Raw genomic sequence first — 13,391 nt, 5'->3', positions numbered from 1 at the left:
TAATACATATACCTAAGGTTTGAAGGGTGTATAAGTAAAATGTCATTTAATTAAATAGGTCATACGGGTCTAATGGTTTCCATAGGTTGGACATGTTCTGGATTCTCAAAAAAAAAAAAAAAAAGGTTGGACATGTTCTTGATATGTTTATTAAATGGGTCAGTCGTGTTAACCCGAATATAATACGAATCCATTAAGCTTCAATCCATAAACTGCTAAGAAGGAGAGATATATAAAAGGGAAGGAAAAAGACATGTTTAGCCCTGTTTTTAATAGTGTGAAATTGAGGTGGGTTATGGAAACTTGACAGTAGAAATTTCAGATGGGTAAAGTAACACATCCCAAAACGTAGGTAGACACTATTAAAATCAATCTCACCACATGTGGGTTTAGTCTAATTTCCCCTTAATTCAATAATTCATATATTTTTTTTAAGGATTTTTGTAGTGGGTAATTATTAGTAAATAAAAAAGTGATATTAGTTGTGGGTCCAAATGAGAATCAGTAAAAATATGCCAGTTTGCCAGATCAACAGTTTTGTAAAAATATTGTTAAAAAGTTTGTGACTATAACCCTACTCTTTAAAATAATAATAAAAAAAGCTCACTATTTCGGTATTTCCTCTTTTTTTTTTTTTATTTATTTTTTTTAAAGGTTATGTAGAAAAAAAAGGGAATAACACTTTTAAGGGATATATATATATATATATACACACACATGTTTTGCTGAATTTTAAGGGATATATTTTTTAGGCACAGATACAGGCAAATAGATAGGTGCACTAAAAAAAAAAAAAAAAAAGAAAAAAAAAGTCCAGATAGAAGTAACTTCGTAGAATGTATGTCTGCATGTGTTGTGTTAGTGTGTAGGAATTAGGATTTTTTTGATAAACTAGGAATTAGGAATTTGATTTAATTAGTTGGTCACTTTGGTTTGGGATCTCCTCCATGTAACAAAAAAACCCGAATAGAATACTGAGTACCGATCCTTCTATAACCAAACCATTCCATTCCAGTAGGTCTTTCTGATCGGGTACTGTTTCTTCACTCGTTTCTAATTGAATTCCAAATCCCAGAAAACCAATTTCCCGATTGGATTTGGATTCCACTTTCATCCTCTCTCTCGTCCTTCTCTCTTCACACGCACACAATCAGTCACAGATCGTATCTCTATCTCTTTCTTTAGAAGAAGAAGAAGAAGAAGAAGAAGAAGATGTTCAAGTTCCTGAAGGGGGTAGTGGGTGGATCTGGCACGGGAATCAAAGATCTACCTTACAACATTGGCGAGCCTTATTCCTCTGCTTGGGGCTCCTGGACTCACTTTCGTGGCACTTCCAAGGTTCTCAATTTCTCTCTCTCTCTCTCTCATATGCTTTAAATTTTTGTGTAGTTACGTTTTGATCTGCCTAAGTTAATTGGTTTATTTTAGAGGTTTGATTTGATTTTGCGCGTCCCTGAAATGTAAAGATTCTTTTTTTACTCTCTGTGATGTGATGGTGAAGAAACTCTAGTGACTTTGAGTGTGTATGTGTGTGATGAAACTTGAAACCCCATTGGATTTCGTTTCAAAGTTTTCAATTTTAGAAGAATTCAGTAGAAGGAAGCCACAGCTGGGAATGAATTATTATTGGATCTTGTTAGATTGGCATTGCCCAAAAAACTATTTTGATTGGGAAGTAAAAAAGTATATATCTTTTTAGTTTAATTTTTGATTACGCGCGCACCCAGTGAGTTGTGAACATATGACCACACTTATAAGGGGAGGAGGCGCCAGTTGAGCTAGAACTTGTTGGCGTTTTTAGTTTATACTTGGTAAATCTTTAGATAGCTTCCCCATTAAAGGCTTTCTATGGAATTGATAATGTAACTTGTTATTCCCATATCTTCGGATGTCGTTTTGCTTGCTTTCAAATCAAGCTTATAAGCTAATATAGATCTTTGGGTGAGGAGAGAGTAATAGACTAAAATCACATGGGATGTTTCAAAAGAAACATTTGAGCACACCATTCATTTAAGAATTTAACTGAACTAGACACGGAGGCTCTGCTGCTCTGGGCATTGCATGGCTTAGTAGTCCTTACTTCTTTTGATAAAAACACTTAGGCCCTGTTTGAGAGTGTTTTTAGTTTTCTATTCTCAAAAACTAGTTTCAAGAGATGAGAGCAAAAAACTATTCTGGTTGCTCCTTCAATTCAAAAGCCCAATCAACCAAAATCATCATCAAATCAACTAAATCAAATAGAGCCCAAGATGTATGGCTAAGGGGGTGCGGAAATTGAAGAAATTGGGTTGCTTCATCAACTATGATACAAAAAAGGTGAAGGTAGTGGAGGAACATCAAGAAGAGCTCAAGGCTTTCTATTACAATCATTATGCATCTGAAAATTTGATTGTGGAATGATGGGGGGAGAAACAAACAGAAATAAGAATTTATGACATGGCAGAAAGTAGATTTCTATGCCTTCAAGAAACTAAAATGGAGTCAATGTCTAGAAATATTGTTAGAAGCATCTGGGGGAACACCTTTGTAGATTGGGTTCATTTAGAGCCTTTAGGAGCATCTGGTGGTATTTTGTTAATGTGGGATAGAAGAGTTGTTGAAAAAGTTGAAGAGGCAGTGGGGGAGTATTCTATTACTTGTGAATTCCAAAACACGGAAGATGACTTTTTTTTTTTTTTTTTTGATAAATAACGGAATTGTATTAAAAAGAAGCCCAGGTACACCGGGGGTGAACATGGAAAACAGTACGTCAAACACATAAATTACAAAGATCAAGCATTTCTAAAAAATTAGAACAAGGGAAGAGATTAAAGGAAGAACTCCACTCTAGCAAGGTATGAAGAAGAAGAGATTTAAGATCTGAAGTAGACTGCTCCTTCCCTTTGAAACATCTTGAGTTCTGCTCTTGCCAAATACACCATAGGACACAATGAGGGACAGCCCTCCATAAATCAATGCTTCGATGCCCACCGAAGGAACCTTGCCAACTCGAAAATAAATCAGAGACACCATGCGGCATAACCCATTGAAGACCAAAAAGAGCCCACACCAGAGACCATAAATCATAAGCAATAGGACAATGAAGGAGAAGGTGATTCACTGATTCCCCACTCTTTTTACACATATAGCACCAATCAACAATTGCGACACCCTTATACCATAAATTTTTGGTAGTCAAAATCCTACCTAATGAGGTAGTCCTCGAGAAGAAGGCAACCCTAGGAGGGACCTTTGAACGCCACACAGGTTTCCAAGGGAAAGAAATGTCAAGAGTAGAGGAAAGGGAGAGATAGAACTCACACACTTTAAAATTCTTATTCCCTATTGGTTTCCAACAAAGTTTGTCCTGACCTTCACCATTAAGGGGCAATGAATTGATAAGATCTAAAAAAGTGTAAGAATATTCATTTTCCCAATCTTGGGGAGCTCTAGAAAAAAGAAGATCCCAATGAAGCCTCTAGTTAGGAAAGTGCATAACATCTGCAATGGAAGACTCCTTATCACAACTAATATTATAGAGTTTTGGAAAAGCCTCTTGGAGAGAACAGCTCCAACCCCACACATGATGCCAAAATTTAATTCTATCGCCAACGCCAACCTCAAACTAAATGGATTTTGAAAAGACTGGCCAGCCTTGTCTTATGGTTCTCCAAAGACTAACACCATAAGGATTAGAGACTTCTTTTGTACACCAACCTCCCCAATCATTCCCATATTTAGACTCAATAACCCGCCTCCAGAGATGGGTTGTCTCTCTTCCATATCTCCACAGCCATTTACCCAAAAAAGCTTGATTGAAGGCTCTCAAATTTCTAATACCCAAACCGCCAGACTGCAAGGGAGAACAAACTTGGGCCCATTTTACTAGCCGAAATTTAGGAGACTCATTTATCCCACCCCATAGAAAATTCCTTTGAAGCCTCTCAATACGAATAGCAATATCCACAAGAATAGGGAAGAGAGATAGGTAATAATTTGGCAAGCTTGAGAGAGTGCTTTTGATTAAGGTGATCTTACCACCTTTTGATAAGTATGATCGCTTCCAACTCGTTAATCTTCGCTCCATTCTTTCTAGGATAGAGTTCCAAATTGCCCTATCCTTGAATTTAGCGCCTAAAGGCAGTCCCAAGTAAGTCATTGGCAAAGATGATTGACTACAACCCAGCAATGCCACAAGCTCCCCCATATTAGTCACCTCTCCAACTGGAACCAATTCTTACTTAGCCTAGTTAATGTGCAACCCTGACACCGCCTCAAAGGAGGCTAAGATCTCCCGCAAATATTCAACCTGACTTGCGGAAGCATCACAGAAAATTAAAGTGTCAACCGCAAAGAGAAGATGGGTCACCATGAGGGGGGTATCAGACCTTGTACCAACAGTGAAATCTGAAATGTGTCCAGCCAGAACCGCACCATCCAACAAATGGCTTGACGCCTCCATAACAATAGCAAATAGGAGCAGGGAGAGAGGATCTCCTTGGCGCAGCCCCCTAGAGCTCCCAAAGAAATCCTTAGGGGAGCCATTTATCAAAATTGAAAATCTCACTGTGGAGATACAAAACAGAATCCACTTTCTCCATTTCTCAGAGAATCCACAACGCTGCAACATATACATAAAAAAATCCTTGCTGACATGATCAAAAGCTTTCTCCACATCTAACTTACATAAAACCTCAGGAATCCTTGCCTTGAGCCTACTATCCAAACACTCATTAGTAATTAAGACAGAATCTAGGATTTGCCTATCTAGAACAAAAGCATTTTGAGACTCAGAGATAATTCCAAAAATCACCCTTCTTAGCCTATTAGCCAACAACTTGGAAATGATTTTATAAATACTGCCCATCCATACTTTTCAAGCCCAAAAGAACCTCTTCCTCCTCAAATTGGCTTTCTAAAATATGATCTTGTTTCTCCATATATGGCATTAAAAGCCATCTCTTCCAACTTCAATCTCCAAACTTCTGATTCTTGATAAAGATTAGTGTAGAAATGGAAAATGTGCTCCTTTATAACAGCATGATCATTGTTGAGTGCGTTGACAACTTTTAAGTAGCCAACAAATTTATTTTGCTTATGCAAGTTGGACAACAGCCAACCAATGAAAAAAAAAACTCAGTATTTCTGTCTCCTTCCTCTAGCCAAAGAGCCCAAGACTTCTATCTTCAACTTTTTGCTTCGTAACGATTAATTTTTGCAACTCCATTTTATTATCTTCGCTACTAATCCTCTCTTCAGCATATAAATTTCCTTCCATGATCCCCCCACCAATTTCACACTCTATCCTCAAAGCCCTTAGATTTCAGCCACATAATTTCAAATTTGAAAAACATTTACCTATGTTTACCCCATGGCTATCAAGTAAGATCGGGAAGTGATCTGATAAGAGTCATTTGATTAATCTCTGACTCAGATTAGAAAAAAACACACTTCCCTATAAGGTGAAACCGAAAATCTATCTAACCTAGACATTGAAAGTGAATCATGATTATTCAAACAAGTAAAAGCACCTCCCTCCAAAAGAACATCTAGCAAAGCATGTTCTAATATAAACTCAGAAAATCCCACATCTTTGTGGTTCTTGTTGCCCCACCTTTCACTTGGAAAATGGACAACGGTAAATTCCTCCCCTCCACAACCCCCCCCCCCCCGGCACCCGACCCAATGCACCAAGGTACATTGCGCCAACTATCCAATCCTGCTTACTCCTCCCAAAGCTGCCTTATGTTTCCATCAATAATAGGACCATAAACTCTAGAGTAACGCTTGTCACGATCATAGTTTGGTCCATATACACCAGTGAAAGCCCATACAAAATGATCTACCACATTCTTAAATTTGCATGAGACAGAAAACCTTCCCACTGCTTCGTCAATTTTTTCCTCCATCCTTCTATCCCACATCATTTTCCACCATCCTTCTATCCCACATCACCAAAACACCCCCCGACGCACCCATGGAGCCCAAATAAAGCCAATCCAAATGTTGACAACCCCACAAGCTCCGAATCTCTCTCCTTGTTATCAATTCCATTTTTGTTTCCTGAAGACAAATAATGTTTGCACCCCAACCTTTGATCATATTTCGAATTCAAAGCCTTTTTTCACAATCATTTAGCCCCCTGACATTCCAGGAGATAATATTCAGGTTCATTGAGGCACCACAAAATCCTGTTCCCCACTGGCATTACCTACCAAATCAAAATTATTCTCAAAGTTCCAAGAGTTTAGTAGACTGTTCAACTCCCGACGCCCTTTAGAACTTGTCTTAAGCTCTCTTTTCTGAGAGCATTCAACCTGCATCATTTTAGCTTTCTTCCTAGCCTCCAAAGCTAAAAAAATCCCAGTAATTTCTGCTTTGAAGCCTTCCAAGGAAGTACCTACAGATTTCCTAAAGGCTTTAATACGTTTCTCAACCCAAGGAGATAATTGGGTGGAGGCAACTGCCACTTCTACAAGTGGAGCAATTGGGTTAGCCATGGCCAAAGGTTGCACAACTAGTGGTTCTTTAATATTTTCCTAGTTTACAAGACCCCCATCAGAGTCCCCCAACTCACAATCTGACCCAAATACAACAGAAACATTATCCAAAGCACCATCACAATCATCCGCTCAACTAACAAGATGCCCTTCTTCCTTGGTTGCCTTTATTAGAATGGTTGCCTTTATGGTTGCCTTTATTGGAATCCTACATTAATTTGATTAGTGCCTGATTGGGAAGTAGAATATTTGGTACAATTACTGAAAGACATACACAGCAAATTTTTGATGTGGGAAAGTAGATAAGTGGGAATGGTTTCCTTTGAAAAAGCAAGCTTTCCAAGTAAAGAGGCTACTACAAAGCGTTCAAAGAGGGCAGATGTAAAGGTTTTCCTTGGCAAAGAATTTGGAAAGCTTGTATACTGCATATGGTAGCTTTGTTCTTGTAGTGTGTGGCATTAGGGAGGACTTTGACAAATGACAATCTGATGAAGGGATTGATAATTATTGTAGCTTGGTGTTTTATGTGTAAAATCCATGGAGAGAATGTCGCTCATCTTTTCTTACATTGTGTGGTGGCTCGGGAATTGTAGTCTATGATTTTCTGTTTGGTTGGTGTCCCTTGGGCCTTATTTTGTGATGGAGGTGTTATCATGCTGGAAGGGACTTTTTGGTTAGAGGAGTAATGGGGGGCATTTGGAAAGCTGTTTGATTGTATTTAATGTGGTGTCTTTGAAATGAACGGAATGACTGTTGCTTTAAACTTTTTTTGAAGGTCTTATATGAACGCATGTTGACCTCTCATACTTCTTCTATGTGGTGTCTTTGAAAAGAACGGAATGAGTGTTGCTTTAAACTTTTTTTTTGTGAAGATCTTATTTGAATGCATATCGACCTCTCATACTTCTTCTACTGTGGACTTTGGATACCTTGAGTTTTCGTTAATTAATTAATTAATTATTATTTTTTTACTTTTTATTTTCTGTTTTGACTTCTGCTTTTATACTTACTGGGTAATTTGGTAGCACCCCTTTGCATTTTTTTTAATACATTTTTTCTTATAAAAAAACAAATCAACTAAAATCATCATTGAATCCAACCCAAACTGCCAATCACCATTGATTTTCTGTTGAAACCATCCTAACTCTGTCATTACTAAGCTGCCATGACTTTATAGCAATCCCAACAAGAAACCGAAATCTTGTGGGGAAAATGGACCTTGGCAAAGTTTGATTGGTTGTCTGGGTTTTGCTGTGGTGTTTTGGATGACCTTGTCAAACAAGCCAAGTTGGTGTGATGACACAGAAGAGCCGGAAGGGAAGACAAATTTCTCCATGGTGGCGGTGGTGTACCTATCATCGTTGCTGGCAGCAATTACTTCCAATGAAGAGAGAGGGATGAATGGTTAATGTGTGAGGAAATGAAACGAAAACATCATTTTGGTGTTTCTAGTTTTCTTTACTATTAGGGGTGATTGGTATACAAAACCCATGTTAGGGACCTATGGTGTTAGTATGTGGAAAACCATTAGAAGTGGTTGGTTGGCTTTTTTAAAGTTTCTTTGGTATGATGTGGGTGATGGTACTAAGGTGAAGTTTTGGGAGGATGTATGGTGTGGGGATTGTTCTCTTTAAGAAGCTTTTCTAGAGTTGTATAGTATTAGCTTGGCAAGGGAGTCTTTTGTGTTGGAGGTCATGCGTTTCTTTGATGGGAGGCTTCATTGGGACATCCAACTCCGTCGTCCAGTACAGGATTGGGAGTTTGGCTTTGTTTTTGGATATGCTTTATTCCACGGATGTACGAGGCTATGGTGCTAATAAAGCTTGTTGAAAGCTAGCAATGAGAAGAGGTTTTGAGGTTAGAGGTTTTTATCACTCTCTATCCCCTTCTTCTTTCATTTCTTTTCCTTGGAAAATGGTGTGGCAATCGAAGGTTCCTTGTAGAGTAGCGTTCTTTTCTTTGATTGCCACTTTAGGTAAGATTTTAACTACAAATATTCTTTGGATTAGACATATTGCAGTGCTATATGTGCAAAAGGTGTGGGGAATCGGTGTACCATTTTCTTCCTCATTGGCTTATTGCATATGAGTTGTGGTCTATGGTCTTGTTTGTTTGGTTTCATTGGGTTATGCCGCATAAAGTTATTGAGTTGATAGCTTCTTGGCAGGGCAAGTTCAGAAGACATAAAAATATAGATTTATGGAGGATTGTGCCGCACATTTTGTTTTGGTGCTTATGGAGGGAATTGAATGCTAGATGCTTTGAGGATTGTGAATGGTCTATCCTTGATATAAAGTCTTTTTTCTTCTGTACTCTCCTTGAATGGAGCTTGGTTTTGCCTTAATGTTCTTGTTTATCCCTTTCTGTCCTTCTTGATCATTGTAATTTTGGTTCTTAAATTCTGCCACTGTAGTAGATTTCTAGTGTATTTGGGTTGGCTATTTTTTTTAATAAAATTTCTTACGTTATTTATCAAAAATTTTTTTCTCTACTATTATCTATTAGAGTTTGTTTTTTCTTCCCCTCGAAAACAGGTTTTGTATATCTTTTGTCTATTTTCTGTCAATGTTAAACATAACATGACTGACTGTTTATTATGGTATATTGGCCAGTTTATTTTCCCTAGCTTATTTTGCTAGATATTTTTAAAAGCCTCACTTTTTTCTAGGTACAACTTATTTAAATTGCACTTTTTAACGAGCCTCACCTTTAAAAACAAGTTGTCCAAAATAAGCTATCTCAAATAGAAACTAATATTGCAAATTTAGTGTTTATCAGTAAGGAATTTGGAATCTGAATTGTATATGATTTATTATGGAGCCAATGTGCTTGTAAAAAGATTCAGTGTGATTCATGTAAATTTAGTATAGGTTATTTCGTTAATATAATTACAATAATTTTTTTTGGTATTTGGGGATTATTTATTACAAACCATGCTGGAACACATTAAAGTCTAGGCTGTAGAAATGCTTTTTTGTCTTTTTCTTTCACTGTTTTCTTATTGAAAGTTACTTGATTGCGCCCCCCCCCCCCCCCCCCCCCAACAAACACACACACACACACACACACATAAAAGTTGATGTGCTTTTTTAATTCTGGTGTAACTTTCAGGATGATGGGTCTCTAGTGTCAATATTTTCTCTTTCCGGGAGTAATGCCCAGGATGGACATTTAGCTGCAGGTCGAAATGGTGTCAAGCGTCTTCGCACTGTAAGCTTTTAATAGCTATTGTAAATTATTTTCTATTTGCAGTTTAACTATTTGATTGATACTCTTATTTTCCCAACTACATTTTAGGAACATGATGCAATGTGGATGATTCTGTTTTTCAAACTCAAATAGGTTAGCTTGCAATCAGTTTTCATTTTTCCAAAGGCAGTCATCCTTGCCATTTATAGAGTAATTATACGCAATAATCAACTGCATGTTTGTGTTTTAAAACTTTATTGAAACAATATTCTAACTGCACCTAAGCATCTCTTTTAATAATGTGAAATTCCAATTCCATGACTATAGGATAGATTTGCATTCTCCAAGGCTGGATTTGGGGGATGGTTATTCCTGTTTTCATTGGTCATCCTATAAATGCATTTGGAGATTATATGTGATATCCAACAACATGTTTGTGGGGTTCTCAAACTTCATTCGAACAATATTCTAATTGCAGTATTGCACTAAGGCATCCCCTTGTTGTTAAGTTCAATGACTAAAGGCTAGAGTTGCATTCTTTAAGGCTGAGTTTGAGGAATGAATAGTTGCTTTGAACTTTATAGCTGTGTAGATATGATTGAGTCCAGAGAGTTGGTTGTTTGTTTTTGGTCTTTCGTTTATTTAAAAAATTGGTAAGTTACAATACACGCGCTGTAGGTCTTTAACCCATGACCTCATCCTCCACCTTGCTCTTACAAGGAGAGGAGATTTGAGATAGAGCTCATTGGCATCCTGAGAGTTGGTTCTTTGCTTTGACCTTTTTGGTTGTTTCTGAAATTATTGTATCCAACAAAAAATGTTCATGTGGAAAAATGCAATGTTGTTATCCCTTGTGGATGAGAGAATTCTGTGTCTTGTCATGGCATATTAACAAATTGAGGTCAGAATAACACTTAATGAAGCTTTTATTATGTGGAAGTCATTTAAATATTGGGAACTTTGAAAAGATACTATGTGTGTTTGGCATCAACTTATAAGCTCAGCTTTTAGCTTTTAACTTTTATGTACAACTTTTTAAAACCTTACTTTTTCCCGCATTTTATCACTTTTTCAAAATTTCTCAAGGTAAAAGTATACTTTAGCATACTTTGAACAAAAAGTTTTCAAAAAAAAGCTAGATAAGCTGTTCCCAAATGGATACTTAAATATCAGAATTTCTTTTGATGGTCACTTTTGGGGTTTAACTGATAATTCTTTGATCATATTGGTCTACTCAATTTTCTAGCCTGGTTAAAGATTGTGAGGGTCTAAAATTTGAAATGATACAATAAGCATAGATGATTGTGTATATACTTGAGAGAAAAACACTAGCAGGTGCAAAAAGGATCCCTTTTTGAAGTTCATGGCAGTGAGTCTCTAAGGTGACATAGTGGTTTCATCCAATGGTAGTACTGCCAATTGAAGTTGATTCTTCTATTCTTCTCTTTCCACCTTCCCAACATGGGAAACTGCTCTTAATATGCTTCCAGTTTATGACTTAATGTACTTGGCAATCCATGTTTTTTTCTATAAGTTGTTGTTGTTATTATTATTGTTACATTAGAATGAGTCAATGAGGAGATATTTATGTATGCATAAAATTTCCCAAAGAATTACAAATATGGACGAATTAGTTTTTTTATTTATTGGTAAGTTACTCATGCACACAATGGGTTTTGAACCCATGACCGCACCCTCCTTCCCATGATTATAGGAGGAAGTGCCAATTGAGCTATAGCTCATTGGCAATATGGAAAAGTTATTATTAATAGAAACTGAGTATATAAAGTCTACAATAAAGCACATATCACTAGCTCAAAGGATCCTAAACCATTTGAATATCAATCTCACAAATGAAGTTGTCTCTACCATTGAATCCTCCACATTGTTAAAAGTACAGTTGTTCCTCTCCCGCCATATTACCCACGGTAAGTATATTCCAGACAGAGGATTTCTGTTTCCCAAACCAATTTTTCTAACCAAATGTAGACCCACAACAGTTTTTGGCATCACCCAATGAAAATCCCAAAGAAAGAACAAATGACCACAGTTATAGGCTACTCCACAATGGATGAGTAAATGATCCGTAGTTGCACTGTTAATTTTTGCATACAATACCAATCCAATCCGCCAAAATTATACCTCTCTTAATAAGACTATCACTTGCCAAATTTTTACTCAATGCTACTTTCCCTACGAAAACTGTACCTTGCTTGGTGCCCTAGCTCATCAAATACTCTTCCATGGGAAACTTATGACATTGGAGCCTCTTACTTCATAATACGAGCAAATATCAAACTTACTATCATCTTTAGCCTCCACTTTAAACAATTTGAACCCTCTCCACTAGCGATATTAGATGTTAAACAATGTGCGTGTGCTCCTTTCATTCAAAGGCTCCAAAGAAGAATGTACAAAAGCATATCTGCTGCAATTGAGTATCTGTCTAGAAACAATTTTTTTTTTTTTTGATAAGTAATAAAGATTCATTGATATCAAAAAGAGAAAGACACCCAAGTACACCGGGGGTATACAGGGGAGAACAAATTAAAAACAAACATTACAAAAATCAAGAAAATCCAAAATAGAAGAAAAATGATGGTTTCTCCACACAGAGAACCAATCAAGTAAGGTTCTAAAGAAAAGAAGCTTGAGATCAGGCATGGAATGCTCCTTGTCTTCAAAACACCTACAATTTCTCTCCTTCCAAATACGCCACATCAAACAATGAGGAACAACCGTCCAAATATCTCCATTACGATGGCGGCCAAAACGACCTTGCTAGCAAGCCAAAAACCCAACAACAGAGAATGGCATAACCCAGCAAACTCCAAATAACCCAAAAACCGTATCCCACAACTCCAAAGCAACCGGGCAACGACGGAAAAGATGGTCAATAGTTTCACTATTACACTTGCACATATAACACCAATCCAAAATGCAAACCTTTCTTTTCCTTAAGTTATCAATTGTCAGGCATTTCCCCAAGGCTGCGGTCCATACAAAGAAAGCCACTCTAGAGGGAATCTTTTGCTTCCAAATGCTTTTCCAAGGGAAAAACTGCTCACTATGGCCAACTAGAAGATGGTAATAAGCACTGACTGTGAACCCCTTACTCTTACAAGGAAACCAACATCTCTTATCTTTCCCGTTCCCCTTTACAAGAGTGCAATAAATGGAATTGATGAAGCTTCTAAAAGCTTCCAATTCACGATTATGCACCTCTCTACAAAACTGAAAATCCCAATGGAGGACTCCATTGGTGAACCACATTAGATCCGCCACACTTGCCTCTTAGTTACAACAAATTCTATATAAATCAGGATAGTGGTCTGCGAGAGGAGAAGATTCACACCAACGATCTAGCTAAAACTGCACTTTTGATCCATCTCCAATTTCATATAGAATAAACCAAGATAAAGAGTGCCACCCCCTTCTAATATTTTTCCACAAACTAACTCCATAAGGACCAGAGAAAGAGCTAGAACACCAACCACCCCAATCACAACCATACTTCACCTCTATCACTTGACGCCATAGAGCATCCTTTTCTTGCCCAAATCTCCATAACCACTTCCCTAATAAAGCTACATTGAAGGTTCTTAGGTTCCTAATCCCCAAAGCGGAGTACACATTGTAGACCAATTAACCAAATGAAATTTGGGCTTGTCTCCTAGGCCACCCCATAAAAAGTCCCGCTGAAGCCTAGCAATTCGGTGGGCC

General features: G+C 37.4%; 1 protein-coding gene across 2 annotated transcripts in view; it reads left to right on the top strand.

Moving 5' to 3' along the window:
* Positions 1 to 803: 803 nt before the first annotated feature.
* LOC115989100 (probable inactive serine/threonine-protein kinase scy1) overlaps positions 804 to 13,391 on the top strand; it is a 29,248-nt gene continuing 16,660 nt past the window's right edge. Inside the window, exons 1-2 of one of the 2 annotated variants that reach the window (XM_031112762.1) lie at positions 804 to 1,338; positions 9,591 to 9,689. In XM_031112762.1, the coding sequence (XP_030968622.1) occupies positions 1,213 to 1,338; positions 9,591 to 9,689 (225 nt within the window). In that variant the 5' untranslated portion in view covers positions 804 to 1,212. Of the gene's footprint in view, positions 1,339 to 9,590; positions 9,690 to 9,776; positions 9,822 to 13,391 lie in introns of those variants that run through there. The other variant, XM_031112763.1, reaches the window with a different exon arrangement.

This window comes from Quercus lobata, chromosome 5 (genome assembly GCF_001633185.2).
Source record: "Quercus lobata isolate SW786 chromosome 5, ValleyOak3.0 Primary Assembly, whole genome shotgun sequence".
NCBI lineage: Eukaryota > Viridiplantae > Streptophyta > Magnoliopsida > Fagales > Fagaceae > Quercus > Quercus lobata.
Note: the sequence above shows the minus strand (reverse complement) of the source record. Positions and strands in the feature narration are given on the sequence as shown.